The 20,017-nt window shown below is 55.3% G+C and overlaps 8 protein-coding genes across 8 annotated transcripts; 6 read left to right on the top strand and 2 right to left on the bottom strand.

Moving 5' to 3' along the window:
• Positions 1-39: 39 nt before the first annotated feature.
• Positions 40-1,377, top strand: POSPLADRAFT_1040787 (hypothetical protein). The gene is made up of 6 exons (XM_024477804.1): positions 40-271; positions 328-540; positions 608-658; positions 732-829; positions 890-1,008; positions 1,084-1,377. Exons 2-6 carry the CDS (start codon positions 414-416, stop codon positions 1,271-1,273), a joined length of 585 nt encoding a protein of 194 aa, XP_024336602.1. The 5' UTR covers positions 40-271; positions 328-413; the 3' UTR covers positions 1,274-1,377.
• POSPLADRAFT_1048277 (hypothetical protein) lies at positions 1,336-2,051 on the bottom strand (the record flags this gene model as incomplete). Its single annotated transcript, XM_024479481.1, has 4 exons — positions 1,336-1,367; positions 1,678-1,759; positions 1,837-1,932; positions 1,986-2,051. The coding sequence occupies 4 exons, from the start codon at positions 2,049-2,051 to the stop codon at positions 1,336-1,338; spliced, it is 276 nt and encodes a 91-aa protein (XP_024336601.1).
• Positions 2,052-2,411: 360 nt separating this feature from the next.
• On the top strand, positions 2,412-3,952 carry POSPLADRAFT_1048276 (hypothetical protein; the record flags this gene model as incomplete). The annotated part of the gene is made up of 7 exons (XM_024479480.1): positions 2,412-2,515; positions 2,568-2,660; positions 2,722-3,217; positions 3,274-3,393; positions 3,456-3,521; positions 3,573-3,705; positions 3,762-3,952. 7 exons carry the CDS (start codon positions 2,412-2,414, stop codon positions 3,950-3,952), a joined length of 1,203 nt encoding a protein of 400 aa, XP_024336600.1.
• A 1,675-nt stretch (positions 3,953-5,627) lies between these two features.
• POSPLADRAFT_1149297 (hypothetical protein) lies at positions 5,628-7,601 on the top strand (the record flags this gene model as incomplete). Its single annotated transcript, XM_024486287.1, has 7 exons — positions 5,628-5,796; positions 5,846-6,030; positions 6,079-6,390; positions 6,452-6,577; positions 6,645-6,925; positions 7,046-7,067; positions 7,428-7,601. 7 exons carry the CDS (start codon positions 5,628-5,630, stop codon positions 7,599-7,601), a joined length of 1,269 nt encoding a protein of 422 aa, XP_024336599.1.
• A 1,740-nt stretch (positions 7,602-9,341) lies between these two features.
• Positions 9,342-11,152, top strand: POSPLADRAFT_1172052 (hypothetical protein). The gene is made up of 7 exons (XM_024488162.1): positions 9,342-9,687; positions 9,740-9,774; positions 9,830-10,013; positions 10,071-10,168; positions 10,230-10,325; positions 10,375-10,466; positions 10,525-11,152. The coding sequence occupies exons 1-7, from the start codon at positions 9,420-9,422 to the stop codon at positions 10,916-10,918; spliced, it is 1,167 nt and encodes a 388-aa protein (XP_024336598.1). The 5' UTR covers positions 9,342-9,419; the 3' UTR covers positions 10,919-11,152.
• A 1,329-nt stretch (positions 11,153-12,481) lies between these two features.
• Positions 12,482-13,438, bottom strand: POSPLADRAFT_1048273 (hypothetical protein; the record flags this gene model as incomplete). The annotated part of the gene is made up of 2 exons (XM_024479479.1): positions 12,482-12,781; positions 12,839-13,438. 2 exons carry the CDS (start codon positions 13,436-13,438, stop codon positions 12,482-12,484), a joined length of 900 nt encoding a protein of 299 aa, XP_024336597.1.
• Positions 13,439-14,546: 1,108 nt separating this feature from the next.
• On the top strand, positions 14,547-16,591 carry POSPLADRAFT_1059095 (hypothetical protein; the record flags this gene model as incomplete). The annotated part of the gene is made up of 13 exons (XM_024481122.1): positions 14,547-14,724; positions 14,778-14,863; positions 14,917-14,977; positions 15,037-15,099; positions 15,153-15,211; positions 15,271-15,321; positions 15,376-15,499; positions 15,556-15,573; positions 15,630-16,015; positions 16,075-16,143; positions 16,199-16,432; positions 16,489-16,509; positions 16,565-16,591. 13 exons carry the CDS (start codon positions 14,547-14,549, stop codon positions 16,589-16,591), a joined length of 1,377 nt encoding a protein of 458 aa, XP_024336596.1.
• Positions 16,592-17,487: 896 nt separating this feature from the next.
• POSPLADRAFT_1149247 (hypothetical protein) lies at positions 17,488-19,749 on the top strand (the record flags this gene model as incomplete). The annotated part of the gene is made up of 9 exons (XM_024486284.1): positions 17,488-17,757; positions 17,811-18,159; positions 18,236-18,312; positions 18,382-18,527; positions 18,600-18,781; positions 18,837-18,856; positions 18,912-19,192; positions 19,322-19,604; positions 19,657-19,749. 9 exons carry the CDS (start codon positions 17,488-17,490, stop codon positions 19,747-19,749), a joined length of 1,701 nt encoding a protein of 566 aa, XP_024336595.1.
• Positions 19,750-20,017: the final 268 nt, after the last annotated feature.

The following is a 20,017-nucleotide window of genomic DNA, read 5'->3' as shown; positions in this document are numbered from 1 at the left end:
CGAGTCAGTCGTCTTGGAGTAAGGCCCGAGGCCGTTCTCAAAAAACTGGAATGGAATCCACCATATATCTTCTAGGCTAGGGGCTTGCTTGTGTGTTTGATCTGCATGCTTCTCTCTGAGCTCTTGAAAGTCAGAAGGTTGGGTCAGAGGCTGTGGTTACATTGAATAACGTGCTCTCTGTGTGCACTTCACCCAATCGCTCGACAAAGTGTTGTTGATCTATTCTGCGAAAGCTCCTCTAAAGAGATTGATCTAGGTCGCTGGCTACCAGGTGATCGAATTCTAGACTGCTGAGTACGTCTTGTGGCTGAGGTGAAGATATGGCAGTATATAACCGCACGAAACCCTCCTGGTCCAAGGTCCTCCATAGTTACGCAAATCCCCGAGTGCTCCTTTCTGCACAATCGACTCCTATGCCTCATCCACTCGTCGGAAAGCCCGCTCCTTCTCTTTCTCTCCCGGACGCGAATGGGGAGACTTACACCTTGACCCCTGTGGCCAGCGATGTTCCCATTGCCTTGTTCTTTTATCCTCAGTCTGGTATGAATGGTACTCCCTCATGACTAATTATCGCCGACTGACATCGGTGGTGTTTCGCAATCCCTAGGAACGTATGGGTGCACAAAGGAAGCCTGCGAATTCCGCGATGCTCTTGCTGGTATTTATCATTCCATCGGAAGTGTTCTGGTGCGAGGGTGGTCTCACACCCCTGTGGCATTTGTTCTCTCTAGAAAAGGAGTTGTATCAGCGCACCAAAGTCCAAATTATCGGGGTCAGCAAGGACCCAGTTGAGAAACAGAAAGTCTTCGTGGAGAAGGAGAAGCTAACGGTGGGCGTGTTTCCAGATGTTCACGCGTTATCAGATATTGACAGAGAAGCTCATCTTTAGTACCCCGTTCTGAGCGATGCCAGTGGGGATGCACGCAAAGCGTACCACGTCGGGAAAGGCCTACTGGGTCTCACGGACGCTCGCGTCACCTTTTTTATTGACTCCAAGGGGGTTGTGCGGTGAGTGGTCCGAGTGTGTGTGAACAGGCATGCAGATCTGACGTTCTGGTTTCCACTTGGAAATCGTGTCAACAGGGACGTGTTGGACACGACGGTGAATTTCAGTGCTCACGCCAAGTTCGTCACGAAGTGGCTCGATAAGATCGAGGCAGAGGAAGGCAAATCGACTGCGGACGAGAGCGCCGTGCCCGCTCCAGCCGGTGCGGAAGGAGCAGAACCAGTATCCCCCACTGGTGAAGGTGAGGGTGAACAGCAGCAGGCTTGAGAATCTGCGATTGGCTCGTCTTTAGCTTCTCAGTGAAATGCAACGTGCGAAGCAAATGTACACTAGTGTTGTTCAGGAACAGTGCTCTCTCTTTCTCTTTCTCACTGTGGAGCAGGATTCTGATATCGTAAATCTTCGACGTCCATTGCCGTCATAACGACGAACGTTCATCCGTAGACAACCGACCACAAAGCAGTTGAGCGATGGTCCCTCAATTTCCGAAAACAAACGAGAGCGGAGTAGTACTATCACATTACATGCGTTGTAAGGTAGTCATGGTAAAAAGATATGTCCATGAGCCAAGACTCTACTTGCTCCCGGTGCCATTCATGGCCTCTGTGAACACGCCATAATGGATGTAGTCAGCTCACGATCCGCAGACACTAGTATTGTAGAACACATACCGGCATTATGTTCTGCAAAACGCGCTCCAATCCGCTCAGAGTGTTTGAGGAATTTGTCTGTGCAGTTCATCACACATTGTTCCTGAATGAGCCACCACAACATGCCAGCAGCACAGGGTGATGTCAGCAACCACAGACACGCCGGAGGTGTCGGCGTACCTCTTTTGATGACAGTGCCTTGCTCGTAAAATCGTTGCAGCATGCGTTGAAGCACCGCTCTACAAGGTTTGAATACATCCGCAGAAAGTCTTGCATCTAACAAAGACAGGTCAGCACCGGTACGACCGGAGCAGGGAGGGGCGGCACACCTGCTTCTTCTCGATGACCTTAGACATATGGGCCTGCTCGGCCGCGTTCATCGAAGAAAAGTCCATGGTAGAGGGTGGGTCGGGTACGGTGGAAGTGACGGTGCACACCAGACAGCTCCCAGACTCGGCGACTTCGCGATCAGGACATCACGTGTGCGAATGTAATTTATGGGCGCTACAATACCAATCCCAGTCACACCAATTGAGGCGTGAAATTTCGGGTTTACGCTCCTTCTCTGCATTCCATCATCCCCTCCATTCTGTCTGTGTTTCCCAAAATAGCGATTGCACCACCCAAATCAGATTCTCAAGCACGCAGCCATCACCTCATCAGTGGGTATAAGACAGAGGCCATGACCCCCTTCCTTCATACTCGACCTGCCCTTACCCCTTCTGCGTGTTCACACCCCCATTTCAGTGTCAGACATGGGCATCACCATTCGCGAGGCTCTCGACAAGCTTGACGACCGTCGGGTCAAAGCTACACGCCCTCTCATCCCTCCGCAGATACTCCAAGAAGACCTGCCATTGTACGTCTCCGCCGTCAGCTTGTTGCGTTTAAATGCTTACTGGTTGCGGTAGGACTCTCACGGCAGCACAGACCGTCCTTGAGGGTCGTAAGGCTGCCGAAAATATCCTACACTCTGACGATGACCGGCTGCTAGTTGTCGTTGGGTGAGTCGCGTCCCATCGGTCGAGTCAATTAAATCTTGACCATGTACCTTGAAACATCCAGACCGTGCTCTGTTCACAACGTCGAATCTGCTTTGGAGTATGCGCGCAAGCTTCGTGCCTACGCTGCCGAAGCCACGGACGACCTTCAAATAATCATGCGGGTCTACTTCGAGAAGCCGCGGACAACGGTCGGCTGGAAGGGACTCATCAACGACCCCGATATGAACGGCACCTTCCAAATTAACAGGGGTCTCCGCATGGCTCGTACATTACTTCTAGAAGTCGCCAAGATGGGTCTTCCCGCCGGCTGCGAGTTCCTCGACACCATTAGCCCACAATACACTGCAGACCTGGTGTCGTGGGGCGCCATCGGCGCGCGCACGACGGAATCGCAAGTACATCGTGAACTTACGTCTGCGCTTTCCATGCCCACGGGCTTCAAAAACTCGACGGATGGCAGCGTTGGCATCGCCATCGACGCTTGCCGGGCCGCGAGCAGACCGCACGTCTTCTTGAGCGTGGGCAAAGGCGGTCTTAGCAGCATTGTCGAAACGGAGGTGAGAATCGGACGGCAATGCATCGCTCCATCCTCACTGGCTGATAATCACCGAAGGGAAACCCTGACGTTCATGTCATCCTGCGTGGTGGGTCGAGTGGGCCAAATTACGCTGCACAATACGTCCGCGATTGTGGTGAGAAGCTCGCCAAAGCAGGCTTCCCGCAGAGAATCATGGTACGTTTGCCGTGATTTGCTCCGCCAGAATGTTTTCTCAGCGGCCCCGTCTTATCTACAAGATCGACTGCAGCCATGGGAACAGCTCGAAGCAGCATCGGAAACAAATTGAGGTTGCAGAAGACATCGTATGTGGGGGTCTCTGGCGATCTTTCGCAGTCTTCTGATTACTGTCACAGGCTCAGCAGCTGGAATCCGGCGATACATCTCTCATGATCATGGGGGTTATGATTGAGTCTAATATTGTCGAGGGACGCCAGGATATTCCTGTCTCAGGGCCTTCCGGATTGAAGTACGGGCAGTCGGTTACCGGTGAGTACAAACCTTCGTGTGGTACTATGCAATACTGAAACCATGCGATCTGGTAGACGCATGCATCTCCTGGGAACAGACAATCCCAGTACTTGACCGCCTTCGTGAGGGTGTGCGTGGTAGGCGCAATCTGGTCAGGGCGAAGGCGAAGGGCCTTGACCTGGCTGCCGTCAAGGTCAACGGTATCAACGGCGCCAGTGAAGCTCAGAGCGTCAAGGCTAATGGCGCGAACGGCGTGCATGCTTGACTAAAAGCAATCTGCACCTCAGTTGCATTGTACATGTACGCATAAATGTTTGTATGCTGAATAGTAGACGACATCGATTCGTGTTGTACAATACAGAAATGGTTGTCGAAGTCAACGCGGCGAGAATAAGTATGTTGCTTAAACGGGTGCACCTTCGCTTCTGAATTTGACTCAGTCTTACGACATAGGTGAGTGAATTAAAAACAATCCAAGGATCAAGTTCAAGCTGTACTTGGCAGTCCTGCAGGATTTGTGTTGCGACTTACAGCATTGGTTGAATTCCTAAGGGATACGCCAAAAGGGCGTAACCTTCCCTTGTATGGAAAGGGATCTACCCGATAAGGCGAGGCATTGCAGTCATTGTTTCTTCGGCTCATCATGCCGTGCGTACATGTTCTATTAGATCCCGCATCCTAAATATTATAGCTTCACATTACGGTGTAATTTGTAAGGACCAGGCCTCTCGGGATCGACGACACGCAGTCGGACGAAATGGGCGCTTCAAAGTTCAGGATCTCAGATTTCACGTGTACATGATCGCCCTGCTGTTGGCGGCGCATTCACGCACGAGTAACTCGGACACCTGCCGCTTGTCTTACATTTCTCTGTCCTCGTATCCTGTCCTGCTAGACATCTCGAGGCTGTTCATGCCTCGACTTCCACTCTTTTATTCTACATCTGGGAAGCCGTTATGGGTATTGGCGGTGAGCACCGTTCCAAATGGAGAGCGCGCTTTTCCTGACTCGGACGACCATCGTTGATACCCTATGTAATTTAGTCTTACCTGCTCCTCAGCCTGTGGAAGAGATGGCTGTATGAATACATCCCACATAGACAGCACACAGTGCCTGGAACGTCTGCACGACTGCTCGTGATAGAGGCTCTGAAGCTGGTTCTCAGCCTGTCATTTTCGAATTCCCCGCAGACCTGTGGTGGTTCCCATCGAGATGCTTCACGGCAGACTACCAGCGAAGACGAAGAGTACCTGACCGGAGAGACCGGAGATATTCTTGTTCGACACATTGACTCGCAGGCTCATGAGAACCGACGTGCACCCGCGTCGGATGCACCCCTGCGCGCCCCGGCCCTTAGGTCTTCAGCGCCTTATATCGCTCTCACGGCCGCATTGTACGCGTTCTACAACTATAATGTATGGCCGAATCTCTTTCCTCACAGGTGGAATCTCATTCACATGATGGTTGACTGCGGTAGACATCGGTTGCACAGCAAATCACGGATCCGTTCACACTGTATCTGGCATTATCGTCGTCCACTGCAATCACACTATTCACATCGTACATCCTCCTCGCAAAGGTATTTACTATTGTCCATTGGCATGCCGCGCTGCTGCAGGTGAGCCATAAGTGCATGATGTGATAACGCACAGGCTTAGCAACCTTTCTAGATCTGTGGATTCCTTGTATTGCAAGTAAGTGAATTTAATAATATTATGAATACCACTTCTCATACGTCAACCCGACAGACTGCTATAGCATGGGCACTGTCATCGCATCCTTCTTACCATATACTCATCAGCACTGCGTTATCTCACGCTCTCTCGTATGTGTTGCTCAACTATGTGAGTGACAAGGAGCGCGTTCCCGAATCATTCCATTATAACCATCGTCAGGTTTACATCACCCAAAGCGGCCTGTCCGTGTATTTTATGCAGAACATGCTCTTCGGATTTGGAATTCTGATCCATCTCACCGTACTCATCATATACCAAATGGACCTAAAGGACTTCTCACTTTTGACTGAAATTGGATCTTCATCGCGTACGCAATTGGTCTGGTATGCAGTCCAAGCATTGGCGGAGCTATTGGCTCTCGCTGTAACATATCGTAAGTGCTCTAGGCTCACGCACGACACTACAACCGCTAATAAGTCCAGATTGGGGCGCTGTTACCGAGGGAATTTTGGAATCGGCTGGGATAGCGATCAGCGTACTCACCCTCAGCGCCAAGTCGCAGAGTGCCGCATTCCCCATCGTCGCGGGTTCCTTCCTCGTTATCTCTGCCTCCATCGTCTACTTGGCACAGCACCCGGACGCAGACGATGAGCAGCGGCATGGGAAGGTCAGTATCGTAACCCTCTTCCCCTGTTCGCTTCTGACGTGAGAGCAGAGGCTCACAGTACCATTCCGCCGGATAATGAGCGGAGTGCTGCTCCTGTGCGGTGTCTTCTATCTCGGGTTCACCGCCCGTGAATGGAGAGCGGCGCTGCGCTCTCCCAGCCAGCCGATGACGGTCGTGGACGTCCTCTCCGCCGCCTCAAAGACGTGCACACGCAAGCCGCTTCCCTCTCGAGCGTATTGGCCGTCCGAGCGCACGTACCACGCCTTCGATGATGTGCTGCTGATCGTATTCTTTAGTCACGCGCGGTACGATGCGAACCTCGACTATTACAGGGAGGTTTACTCGCAGTTTTTCCCGAATGTGGGTGCCCTTGCGACGCCTAGTTTTGAGTCAGCACATCTTACGCCCTGTTTCCCCCCAGATCGTCTTTGTGGGCCCCGGGAGTCGGGAAGACGCGGGATTTGCTCACTCGTATGACGTTCTAGTCGATTCGTACGAGTCTGACGAGGACTTGATAGACCAGAGGGTTTACAAGATGGCAGGCAGGGTAAGTGGCCGATCAATGCGATTGGTGCCCTGTTGGCCGTCGATCTCACGCACGGATACATCGCCAGATGGCTCACCATATGCTGTATACGGCAATGAGGGAGCATGACTGTTATGATGGATATTTGTGGGCGCCGTTCGACACGCTGCTCAATATCCCTCGGCTGCAACAATTTAACCAGCAGTACTTCTGGTATCACTCTCCATTCGGACAGTATGTCCCCAACCCTGCCTTTAGGGATGCAGAAGCCAATACCAACAAGAGCTGGCACGCGCCTCCAGCAAACATATCTCCAGACCCCAGCATCAACCTTACCGCAACCTGGCGGGGCTGGGGGGTTGACTGGTGGTGAGTCTTTCCATCGGGACATTTGACAATCGCACGCAAGCTGAATTGCATGCTCACCATAGGTGGGGGTCAGTGCAGAGTCACCTATTATTAACGCGTGGTGTCGCTCATGAATGACAGTGATCCTCATGTTGGTCTGGCAGTCTGCATGCAAGCATATGAGAAGGCCCCGCCCTCTATGCGAGAACACCTGGCGACACTGACGAACGGGACCACGCGCCTCATCGGGGGGTCGGCGGACACGCTGTACGTCCCTGGCAGACACCGGCAGGTATTCATGGACACGCTCGCTCTGTTCCTCGAGACGGACTGCTTCCTGGAGATCGCCACCCCTACAGTCGTGCATCTTGTCGCCCCGCCAGACGAGCCCATCCTCTATGTTGACCACGTACGTCCATCTCCTGTCCCCGCACCCTCGTCTGCGTACGAGCTGGCTAACGCGCCGCCCTTTCGCCAGTGGTGGATATGGCAGCCGCCGTTCAACTCGACCTTCGTGCGGCAGAAGTGGGCGCAGGGCTTCGAGGTCGACACGTTCCACACATTCCACTGGGGCGACCGAGGTTCCGACGGCGTCTGGCGAGGAAATCCCGAGCACATCACGGACGTGCGAAGTCTGCTCGTCGAGTCGGCCCGCAGGCAGGGAGTCGCGTTCCCTGCAGTCGAGGTCTCCGCATGACCTGCATCTTCGGGACGGCAGTGGAGGCTGCGCGCAGACAAAGCCACTAGTACTGTGGACAAGACGCACATTGATAGACGTTGACATTTTCTTAGAATATACTGTACATCTGTCACTATTGTAGACATAGCCAGAAGCGCTAGCCACATGTCGGACATTTGAAATGCGCATTGGACAAGACCGATGATGCGCGCCGACACTCGTCCCGGCCTGGCGACCGACCGAGGGAGCGTTCAATGACCAGATGTTGTTTTTGTCTGCTTGGTGGGATCTTCCTACATCTAGAGCATGCACAACATGTCTGACAGTATTGTCTTCCTGAGCCTCGATCGCCGTCCGCTATGAATGATCTGGCTATATGCAGACCCCTTGTGGCGTTTGACCAGTCTCTTTACAAAGGATGTCCCCCATGATCCCTAGCTAGCCTTGGGTTGAGGACTTCCCGCCTCGTCTCGGGGTGACACCTGTGTCTTCAGCCGGTTGCGGATACCATCGCCATGACCGCCATGCGAAAGCGGGATCGGAGCGGGCCTACTCCTGATCTGTCGTATATTCGATGCCCTCAAAGCCCACCAACCAACGGTGATATGAGGGGAGCTGGACTGCGTGAACCCCTGGAGGGAAGAATCACTACCAGCGCGCGGGAGAATATGATGTTGAACAGTGACCGTGGGCGTAGATGACAATGCAGTTGTGCGGCCTCGAGCCGGAGAAATGAATTGCCCTGTTGTAGTGACCAATTTGATAGGTGGAGGACTTGGGAAGCCGCCTCACCTTAGTTGACGGGGCTATAAGAGGCCTGCGATCCATCATGATGTCCGTGTTGAGGCTTGCCTGTGGAGGCGCTCGGACGATGCTCGTATCTTTGCTCTCATGCTGCCCCTGACTTGTCTAACCGTCCTCGAGACGACTCACAGAGTGATGTTAGCAGTTCGGTGGTGGCAGGAGGCGCGCTGCTCGTTGTTCCTCGAAATCAACGACCATGCCTCGGGAGTTCCCTTGACAGACGGGCGTCGCTGCGACTGATTGAGAAGTTCATCAGGTACTGAAATATCGTCTTCCGATAACACCAGGTGACGACACAAGTCCAGGTAGCCGCGGGATACCTGATACACGCCGCGGTCGATGCGAGGCAATAATGGAGAGTGATCCAACATGGTAGACCACCCTGTTGGGACTCGCTTCGGAGCGCAGACCGCAGGGGGCTTTTGAGCGCAGCCACTCACCTCAACCTCAAAAAAAGACAGAAGGTGGCTTTCGCCCCTGGAAACCTTATGGAGCGTACCACAGAGCGATGCAGGATTCGCCACAGAGAAGGTGGTGGGTATCGCATGCGGTTTGGCGAAATTTACGGTGGTCAGGACGGGGAACATCGCCTCCATTCGTGCTGGGTAGGGAGGGACACATTTGGGACACATCATCATTCCTGCCCTGTGACAGATGCGTATACTGTTAGAGTTCGGACTGCAGCCACCTGGGATGGTGCGAGCGCTGTGCGCCCCTCGACGAACACCTATATCATGAAGGGCGGTGAACTGGGGGACATCAGCTCGTCTGCATCGGGGCCGACAGCGCAGCGAGGACAACGAGGTGCGGCGGGGAGGGGGGTAAGTCAATGATATCCAGCCGAGGCGATGTGGATAGACGGAGCACGGGCGGAAGCTGATCATCTTTTGACAGCGGCGTTTATCTGGCGTTTATAGCACTGCTCTCGGTAGGCGCTCGTCTCCCCGCCGTCCTCTCATATACCCGACACACAAGTCTATCCTCGCCAGTGCTCGTCCGTCCGTCCCATCTCCCGTCTCCCGCCTCTCGACCATGAACAACACCGCGGGCAACGCCACCGCAGGCAACGACACCAGCAGCGGCAACAGCTCCGCGATCTCGCTCCCGCCCTCCCTCGACCTCCCCCCGCACCTCTCTGCCCAGAAGTACTTCTTTGTCTGCACCCTCACCGTCGCTGCCTGGGATGTCCTCGTCCTCACGCCCCGCACATGGCGCCTCATGAAGCAGCAGGGCTGGCCGCTCCTCAAGCTCATCTACTACTTCCTGCGTCTCTACGTTCCCGCAGAGTTCACTATCGTTGGTGCGTATGCCGATCATTGCGCTCTCGATCAGCTGCTGAATGTGCGCCGCAGGGGTCGCTTTCTTCGACACCGCGTGGTCGCAGGCGGTGCGTGGTATCGCCCCCGATTGCCCGCAGGGACAGTAGCTAACAGAATATACAGCAATGCCAGAAGTTCTTCCTCTTCGAGCCCGTCTGCACCGCCATCTTGCTTGCTATCACGTCCTTCGTCCATGTCTACCGCATCCACGCCATATACGAGAAGAGCAGGTCTGTTCTCTATGGTATGGGCAGCCTCTACGCCGTGCAGATCGTCGTGACTGCCATTTGCTGCGGCTTCTACCGATGTGCGTTGTCCTGCTGTGCCTAATCGTGGATTCCCTTGTTAACACATTCGCCTTTAGCAACGCCTCTTGAACCGGGTCAAGGCTGCATAGCAGAGCCCAAACACAGCTGGGTGGGCATATATTGGTTGTCAGCGACTATACTCTACACAGTTTCCGTACGTATTTCGCGGTCTTGTCCTTGTCTGTCAGCGAAATCCCGACTGATGCGCCTCACAGTTCGTCCTTGCCGTCAAACGCTCGCACAAGGCATGGAGTGCAAAGCATGTCAACCTCTGGAAACTCATGCTCCGAGATGGCCTCAACCTATATGCGGTAAGTCGGCCCATTACACTCAGCGCCGAACCTAGCTGACACACCCCAGGCGATCTGGCTCGTCAACATGGTCAACATGCTCTTCTGGTTCATCATCACGCCCACTGGCCCCGAGGACCCCATCCGGACCATTGTGACCAGGTACGTACGATCCGCGACATCAATGGCGCAGCACAGGCGGTCTCATGAAACGCCCCAGCATGGCCGCGGTCCTGACGGCCTCCATGACCATGCGCATCATCCTCGCGGTGCGCGGGCCGCTCACGAACGGCGGGCGCTATGCCGGCTCGAAGGTCACGCGGTCCGCAGGCACGATCCGCTCGCAGCGCGCGGCGGGCGGCGTGGGCACGAACCCGGTGCTGTCGGTGCAGCAGGTGCAGCCCGCTATGTACACGGTGCCGCTCGGCGCGGAGAACAAGACCGGCGACTGGGCGGGCGAGGACGGCAAGAGCAGCGTGCACGAGGGCGAGAAGGGCGGAGGCATATACCCGATCGAGCCCGTGAACGCCGACGGAGACGGCGATGAGGGCGTCAAAATCACGATCGACACCGAGACGCACTCGCAGCTGAACGAGTACGCGCTGGAGAAGTAGGGCCTGCGGTGGCTGCGGTGCGTGTGTATCATGAGTGGGCTTGCTTCGTCTTTCCGTGCTTGCATCTGGATCTGTGTGTACCTATCAGCTGTCCTCGTTCTTCTTTATTTATCGCTTGATCTACCGTCGCTCTCTAATGTCTTGCGCAAGTATCTAGATAGGATGTACCATACCTGACGCATGCGGTCATGGGCTAGCTAGAAAATCAACATAAAAGACAAAGAATGGCCGCAATGTCTGACTATGCGCGAAGAATCGACGAACAAAAACCCGGGAACGACAACGATCGATGTATGCGATGCTTCACTCGATGTGAAAGCTCGAATATGCTGCGATATGCGTGCTCGAAAGGCAACGTCCGAACAAACAAGCCTCGAAGCGGGTCCGAGTGACCACGCGCGCCACGCGCGTATGTTTCAGTCCCGAAGCGTGCCCGACTGGCAGCGCGCTGATACACGAGTCACGAATCGATCGAAGCGGGTCCGAATGACCACGCACGTATGTTCACGCCTCTACGCGTCTGCAGAACTCAACACTTGTCTGGGGCTTGAGTAGCTTCGGTCGCCAATTGGTTCGAGTTATGAGGAGATGATGGGGGTTTGTGCGAGAGAGGGAAGATGCGTTTCTCGCCGTCGACGCCGGTTTATATAAGTACAAAGAGGCCTTGACAGCAGTGATGTCATACTTGTTCTGTGAGGAGAGAATGACGCACATAAGGAGACGGAGACTCGAGTCATGTCAAACGATCGACACCGTCCAAGAATAGCATACCAGTATCCGAATCGAGACGGAAGCCCTTTCCTGGGCACAGGCAGGCTAAGCCCAACGTCTCCGGTCCGAGTCCACAGCCAGCTATGTCTCAGCTTCTCAAGGGTGCTGCCCCGACGCGTCATATTTACTTGCGCTTCCCGCCGCCCTCGAGAGCGTGACGACGCCGGAACCCCTCATCGGCCTACGCTACTGTTTTCCCTCGCCTTCGACGCTGTCCTCGCAAGCCCTAGAGTCGAAGGAAAAGAGATACAACCGTGTCCGTCAATCGCAGAGGAGAGAGAAAGAAGGAAGCAAAGAAAAGAAGAAAAAGAAATGGAAACCGAGCGCGCCACCCTTAGCGCATTCTCCTCCACCACAACGGATGTATTGTCGACCTGCAGTGCTACCTTGCGTGATTGAAGCCAACTTCCATTCAAGTGGCCATCCCACAGCTACCTGGGTTGATATTCGGGGACACAACACAGCTCGGTCGCGCGGATGCGTGTGAGAGGGTCTTTTGACCAGTGCTCACCAGTTTCCTTGCCCTAGGCACCCGAAGACCGAAAACGCGTCACGGTGCGCCTACACAGACAAGCTTGTGCGGTGGCACTGCAAAGGCACTGCAAGAACTCGATAGTAGATCCAATTGAACCACCGCAGCTGTGTCCCATTGTAAGTTCCGTCCGCTACGTCTTCTAACTACGATTCCAATCCAAGAGAGGCCGTGTCGTTATTATGAATGCTGTAAGTACAGATGCCAGCCAACTACTAGTATACAAATATAAGCTAATCCTCATGACATGCGCGGCGCGCTCAGCTCGGCTTGACGTCCAACGCACGCTGCACCTCTTCTACCGTGTGTGTCCATAGCTGTGCCCTCGCCTCATCGGAGCCATAGTAGGCTTTCCGCCCAATGTCGTCTCCATTTGCGCCCCTTCTGTGCGCTCCTGCGTCCGCGTGCAGCAGCGCATAGAGCATGTGCTCGGCGCAGTCCTCCGGTGCGCGCACGAACGGATACAGGAGCAACTGGACAATTCTGTTCACGATGGGCGTGCGCACGACGCCGGGATAGATGTGAACGAAGGACGCGCCGGTCTCCTGCTCCGCGAATGACTGTCCATAGTCGAGATAAGCTAGTGTCACGATAATGAAACTGGGGGCGGTGCTCACTTCGACCATGAGATCGTTGTACGTCGACGCTACGAGCATCGCATTAAAGCCGGAGTAGCTCTCCTTGAGCCCGAGGTCCTCGACGTCGATCTTGCCGCCCTCTCCCGCCGCGAGCACCGACATGACCCGCGCATCCTCACCCGCGCCCTTTGCGGCGCGCAATAGCGGAAGCAGATCCTGCGTGAACTTCCACCGTGCGTAGTAGCTTAGCGCAAGCTTCCTGTCGATCCCTTCCGAGGTGTCCCTGCGCCCCCTGAAGGACAGGATGCCGGGCGAAAGAACGAGGTAGTTGACTTTGGGCAGGCGCGCGAGGAGCGCGGACGTCGTCGCGGCGACGTTCTTGACGAGGGTTACGTCGCACTCGACGAACTCGTAGCGCGCATCGGGCAGGACGGGGGCGGGAAGCGTGGCGAAGATGGACTCTGCTGCGGCGCGATTGCGCCCTACGATGATGAGGTGGACTCTGCCGTTTGTATGGCGGGCGAGCGCTTCTGCGACGGCCTGGCCGATTCCGGATGTCCCGCCGACGAATATAGCGACAGGCGCGGCGGGGAATGCATAGGAGGCGTTGGCGGAGCGGGAGGCGGCGACGGAAGGCATGTCAAGTGTGTTGTGGCATACTGCGTGCTCACTTGGTTCTTATATGCGTCGAGTTGAGCGTTCGCCCATGAGGTCAAAAACCTAAGCGGAGGGATTAATCATCTGGTGTCGCGAAGCCGCAGCGACGCGTCTTGATCGCAGGACATGTCGACGCCGCAGAATGGTGGATCTTGATGACTGAGTAAGGCTTCAGTACTAGTGACGTGTCGAGCAGCGCCGAGCCGCAGGCCCTCTCGTCAGCGCGCCGGCTGGTGACAGCGATAGTATCGCGCCCCTGAAGTATATCAGACAGCAGAACATGTGGAGAATATCCGGCCACGATGGCTTGACACACAGGGGAACAGGTCTGAGTTAGCGCGTTCGACGATGATAGACCATGCGACCAACGTTCGGCAAGCGAGAAGTGTTGTTCCCTATGTATGCGCAGAGCTGGTGTTGTTGTTGCGTGCACAGGATTCATGTATCCATACCAAGTCAAAGTTTCAGAACAAGTATTGGGGACGACTTTGACGCAAGAAATGATCTCGTTTGAAGGCTATGTCGGGTCAAGCCCAGAATAAGCGCCCATATGGACTGAAGTTCCGGTCGCGGATGACCCAGCTCTGAGCTGCAGCTTCGAGCCTCTTTGTCCGGCGGACCAGCAGCACTTGTGGCACAAGGCAGAGCATTCGACCCCGACTACTACTGTATACGCTTTTCATACATTCGCGCCTGTGCTCAGAAGCTAGCAAAGCCGCGCGCGAAATCAACCCCATCAATGATAGGAACGCGCGCATCCACACTTGTCGTGACTCTAGCGTACAAGTATCCAACATGTCGGCATTCTCGCCTGTCTTTCCGGGGCATCGAGGACGACATTGTACGCTCTTGTAATCGCGCTCTGGTACCACAGACACGACCCTGGACGTCAAGTCATTCCCCGCACAGCCCGCCTGTCACATAACTCGTGTTGCAGTACCAGGCACTACGAACGGCCTCACAGCTCTATTGATCCTTCATTGCCCGCTGTTATTATATAGCTCGGGCTGGATATCCCGCTCGGTACCGCAGAGCGTCGACCGTATCCAGCGTTCACCTGCCTCCCGCTACCTTCGAGTCAGAGCTCGCGATGAAGATTGGTCCCCTCTACCGCGTTGGCACCTTCGGCTCGCCCAAATACCTCGGGCGGAAGAAGGCGTTGCTCATCGGGATCAACTACGACTCTCAAGAGTCGCCTTCGGACACGGATTTCGTCCAGCTAGCCGGGCCCCGCGCAGACGCGCTCGAGTTTCGCAAACTCTTGCTTGGTGAGTCGGTATACCGTGATCTCTGTGCATTCTCTCATTATCCCTCGCAACAGAGAAATACGAGTACGAGGAAGACAACATTGTACTGCTGACAGACGACGCGGCACACAGCGCGGTTCTGCCGACGCGACACAACATTGTGAGCCTCCCGTCTGCTCGCCACAATAGCCTGTATAGTAAACAACTATCCAGATATCCGAAATCGAGCAACTCGTCCGCGGAGCGCGTGCCGGCGATCGTTTCGTCTTCCTCTGTAAGTCCCCGGCTAACGCGCGTGCTATCCCCTATCCAACGTGTAATCTCGTTCATCAGACTCAGGCCATTCGGGCCAGATCGCCTGCCTGGAGCACAGCGAGACTGACGGTCTCGACGAGGGTACGTCGCGTGCAGCGCTGCGTGCCTGATCGCCCGCTGATGATGCATGGCAGTTATCCTTCCCATGGACCACGCGGGGCTGGATAGGAAAGACAAGCTGATCGTCGACAACGTGGGTTGGCTGCTGTATGCTGCGCCCGTCATGTCGTTAATTGGGGGTCATCAATCTAGGATCTGAAGAAGCTGCTTGTCGATCCCCTCCCACCGGGTGCCTATCTGACGGTACGTCGAGCGCGGCTGCGGACGTCGTCGGCCAGTCATGCTGATGCTGTGCAGGCTATTTTTGACTCGTGCCATTCGGGGACGCTGCTCGATCTGGAGCACTACGACTGCAACCAGGTGTACCATCCGTGGATATCAAAGGGCGAGCGGAAGATGCGGACACGGTGGTTGAACAACGGTGCGTGTCTACGGCCGCACATGCTTGAATGTATGCTGACCGCAGGCCGCCTCCAGTCCGCAAGGATGCCACTGGTAAGTTACCTGCCGTGTGGTTCGCTGCTCCGTGATCGCTCATGCCATCCCCTCAGACGAGCCTGCCGTGCGCGTTGTGCAGCGGCGCGCCTCCACTGGCCCCGGGCATTCCAGCCTGCGGAAAGAAGTCACGCTCAGCGAGCTCACCGACCTCGAGGCGTCGATCGCGCCGCCGCCTGGGAAGCCCAAGTTCGGCTCGCTGAAACTCCGCACGCGGCAGAGCGCGCCCGTCGGGCGCAAATGCTCCTCCACCTCGTCGTCCACGTCCGCAGCATCGGCCCTGGAGGCCGTCCGCCCACGTCTCGCGCTGAACCTGCGGAGGCTGTCGACAGATGTGTTCGATTCCGCGCTGGAGTTCATCCCCCGCTGTATGTCGCCAGTGTCGTCGGTGAGGGAGTGTGACGGGAACTGTGTGGAGAGCCCGACGGAGAAGCCGCATGTTGTATGCTACCCCCTTACTAGTTCTGGCAGGGTGCACATGGCTAACTGGCGGCATCGCAGATCTCGCTGGCTGCATGCGCGGACACACAGGTTGACTGGGAAGACAAGACGGGGATGTCGATGACGCAGGTAGGCTCGGGCGCACATCCGCTGAGGGGCATCCTGGCTGACGCGCACCTTGTAGATGCTCATCCAGAAGCTGCGCGAGAACCCGCATCCGAGCCTGGGCGAGCTGATGACGTTCATCAGCTACCGGCGGTACGACGTGTCGCGGCATGTGCACGCGTTCGGGAACAAGCTGCGGAAAAAGGGCAAGAGGCTGCAGAAGGCGCGGGCGGCGGCTGGAGGTGCGCCGGCGGGGGATGACGACACGATCGTGGATGTACCAGTCGAGGTGGTGAATTTCCAGGATCCTCAGGTGGGTTGCCTTGTGTCTCGGCTTCTTAGCAGCGTCTGATGCTGTCTTCTTTCTAGCTCGGGAGTCAAGAAAAGCTGGTGAGTTTCCCACACCTTGTGCGATTGCCTACTGCGTGCTGATGTGACTTCGCAGAACATGGACGCGCCTTTTACGCTATAAGACCCTTCATGCATCATATATACATACGCACATTCCAATCTGAACATCCCACATCCCACAACCTACAACTGCACCTCACATTCGTACTAACTCCAGGATTCATTCTGTATCACTATTTCCTCTCCTACTGACTTGAATGTACGATACTCCTGACCGGTACTATTAGTTGGTAATGGCACTTTGGAATGCTATCCATTGCGTTATGTTTCGGCATTGCGACATCTATTTCTGTATCGCGTACAAGGCATACCGTCGCTGGCGCTCCGGCGATGGAGCTGCGTCCTCCTTGTTCACTGTCTGATCCACTATCGCTCTCTCATGACCTGCATACGATGGCGTATACCATGCTGGTATGAATTCACGAGCAATCATTGATCCGAATTGCCGCCTTGCGGGAGCGTGAACGTGATTAAAGCTTTACTATTGAAGCCACACTTCCGTTGCTAGTGGCCGTCCAACAGCCATTTGATTTGAAATATGGACACATCTCGGTCGCACAGAATCGTGTACACGTAAGAGCTGGGTCCTCCAGTCCCCAAACGATCGAGGGACGCCATAGTGGTTGCGGTTGCGTGCCTACATGTGATAAGTACCCGGTTATTACACAGGGCGATATGGTCTCTGAAATGTCGGCTATCTACCACGATCATCCTTATATCTGTTTTGACCCACTCAAAGTCACAGGACATGTTCAGCGCAACAAAGATACTGCAAGCAGGACAAGAATCCCACCACTTAACCCCCGGCAAGACATGGCCGGTTTCGACGCGAGTCAGCCGGGGAGCCTGAGCTGAGTACTAAAGACCATCGCACAGACACATGCACTTGCGGTGACACCCCTTCCTGCGCGAACGATACCTGCATCTCTGCTGCATCGACACAGCGGGGCTCGTGCGATGGTTTTCTTCAAGTCGGACTTCCCCGAGGTGCCCCCTCTGCCGGACATCAATGTGCACGACTTCATGTTCACGCTCCCCGGGCGCACGCCCGAGAAGGACTATGTGCTGCACGTAGACGGCATCTCCGGGAAGAAAGTGTTCAGGAGCGAGTTCCTAGAGCGCGTCCGAGACGGTGCGACGGCGCTCAGTGCGCCGGAGTCTTCGGGCGGATTTGGAATCAACGCTCCGGACGGCGAAATTGTCGGGATTCTCAGTCATAATGCCCTGGTTAGTGCAGCTTTCCCCCGGCCGTGCTGTGGTATGCCGACTCATGTTTGTAGGATTATGTGACCCTGGTCCACTCGCTCCTGTACATCGCCACTCCATTCGCGCTGCTTTCGGCGCACTCCACAGCGTTTGAACTCACGCACGGGTTGCGCACTGCGGACGTGACACGCTTGTTTGTCCAGCCGCGGCTCCTCCAGACGGCATTGCAAGCGGCCAAAGAAGTGGGCCTGCCAGAGGACCGTATATATATATTGGGCGGGTCGTCGTCTGGAAGAAAGAACTTCAGTGAAGCGATCGGTGATGTTAGTGCGCGCAGAATCCCCCGAACTCCTGTGCGGCCTGCGAAGAGGGACACGCTCGCCTATCTCGTATTTTCCAGCGGGACCACAGGACTGCCAAAAGGTCTGTCTGCCTCTAATCTCTCGTCCCGAAGCCGCGGACACTGTCAGCCGCTCATGCCTACTCTGGTCCGTGATAGCTGTGATGATCTCGCATGGGAATATTAATTTCACCCTCGCGCAAACCGCCACTGTGGCAACGGTGGATCCTCGCCCCGTGCTGGTCTGTGCAAATCTCGTTCTCTTCGCAACAGACATGGACAGCTGAAGGGCCTCACCACAACAGGAGACTACACCGGTCGCGCTGGCATTCTTACCGATGTACCACACCTACGGTTTGCATATGTTCTGCTTCCGCGGGTTCTTAGCTCCCCTTACCACCGTCATCGTCCCAAAGTGGGACATCGATCTCATCCTGAAAGTGATACGAGAGTGAGTTCCACTCACCATTCAAAACGAAGGCAATGAATAGGAACTTTTGGCTTGTCTGCTCGTCCGCGACAGATATCGTATCAACATTCTCTACCTGATCCCCTCAGCCGTGCACCAGCTGGTGCAGAATAAGAATCTCCGCCAGGAGATATTCTCCTCCGTGACAACAATTGTGTCGGGCGCCGCGCACCTGCCACCAGAGCTTGTCGACAAGTTCCGGCACACGCTTGGTCAACCAGTCGAGTACTCAGAAGGTAGCTCTACTTTCTGCACTTCGAGCTATTTTTCACGCTATCCCACCTCGCGCAGGCTTCGGCATGTCAGAACTGGTAAGTGGCTTTTTCCTATGCGGTATTTTTTGCCCGCCAATTGTGAGGGGACTAGACTATCAGTGCCACCCGCGTACCGACCGTCAGTTTGTTCGATGGCCGCATACCACATGTTCCGGGCTCAGTAGGAATATTGTTGCCGGGAATGGAGGGGCGCATTGTACGCGACGACGGCTCGGACGCGCCTGTGGGCGAGTCGGGCGAGTTGTGGCTAAGGGGCGGTAACGTCACTCTGGGCTACTGGAAGAATGAGGCGGCGACGCGCGCAACATTTGTCGAGGACGGCTGGCTCAAGACGGGGGATCATTTCCGGGTGGACGAGCTGGGCAGGCTATTGTGAGTGGTTCGGATGAAGAATCTTCCCCCGAGACTGAAAGGGGGTTTCCGTCCAGCTTCATGGACAGGGCAAAGGCACGTGCTTGGTCTTGCAGGTATCGTTGTAAACTCATATCTGACTGGAACGAGTGCTCTACAGGATACACTGAAGGTGTCCGGGGCGCAAGTGTCACCGACCGAGATCGAATCGGTGCTCACGGCTCATCCACACAAACTTGTGGTGGACGCATGTGTCGGCGGCGTGTCAGGCGGGAGGACCGCGGACGAGCGGGTGCCGCGTGCTTGGGTGGTGCTGAGCGATGAAGGCCGAAAGCGCGGGACCGCTCAAGTGTTGCAGGAATTGGAGGCGTGGGCTAGAAAGAACCTGAGCTCGTACAAGTGGCTGCGGGGCGGCATCGAGGCAATTCATGAGGTATGGCGTGCAAATTTAACATGTTGGTATAATAGAGGCTTAAGGACCGCAGATACCGAAATCACCGACGGGCAAGGTCCTCCGCCGCAAGCTGCAAGACCAGTATGAGGAACAGCGGCTAAAGAGTATCACCGCGAGGTTGTGAATTACATACATTCATACTATCAACACGATTCTATCTTCTTCGAAAGTTGTATTTCTAGCCATTTCACAGTTTCAATTTCTTCGCCTTCTAACACGTGTGGCTGATCGACGCGCCTGCTAGCGCCCTGCAGTGGCGTGCCCTGGGCCGAATCTTGAAGGTTTCGAAACCCTCGTCGGTTGGTTCATTTAGTGTTTAGTGCTTAGACTCGTTTAACCAGCGCGACTTCGCAAGTGATTACCTCTTCGTGAGTGTCTGGGACACATTGCGC

This window comes from Postia placenta (genome assembly GCF_002117355.1).
Source record: "Postia placenta MAD-698-R-SB12 unplaced genomic scaffold POSPLAscaffold_11, whole genome shotgun sequence".
Lineage (NCBI taxonomy): Eukaryota > Fungi > Basidiomycota > Agaricomycetes > Polyporales > Adustoporiaceae > Rhodonia > Rhodonia placenta.
This window is presented reverse-complemented; position numbering and strand designations above follow the sequence as displayed.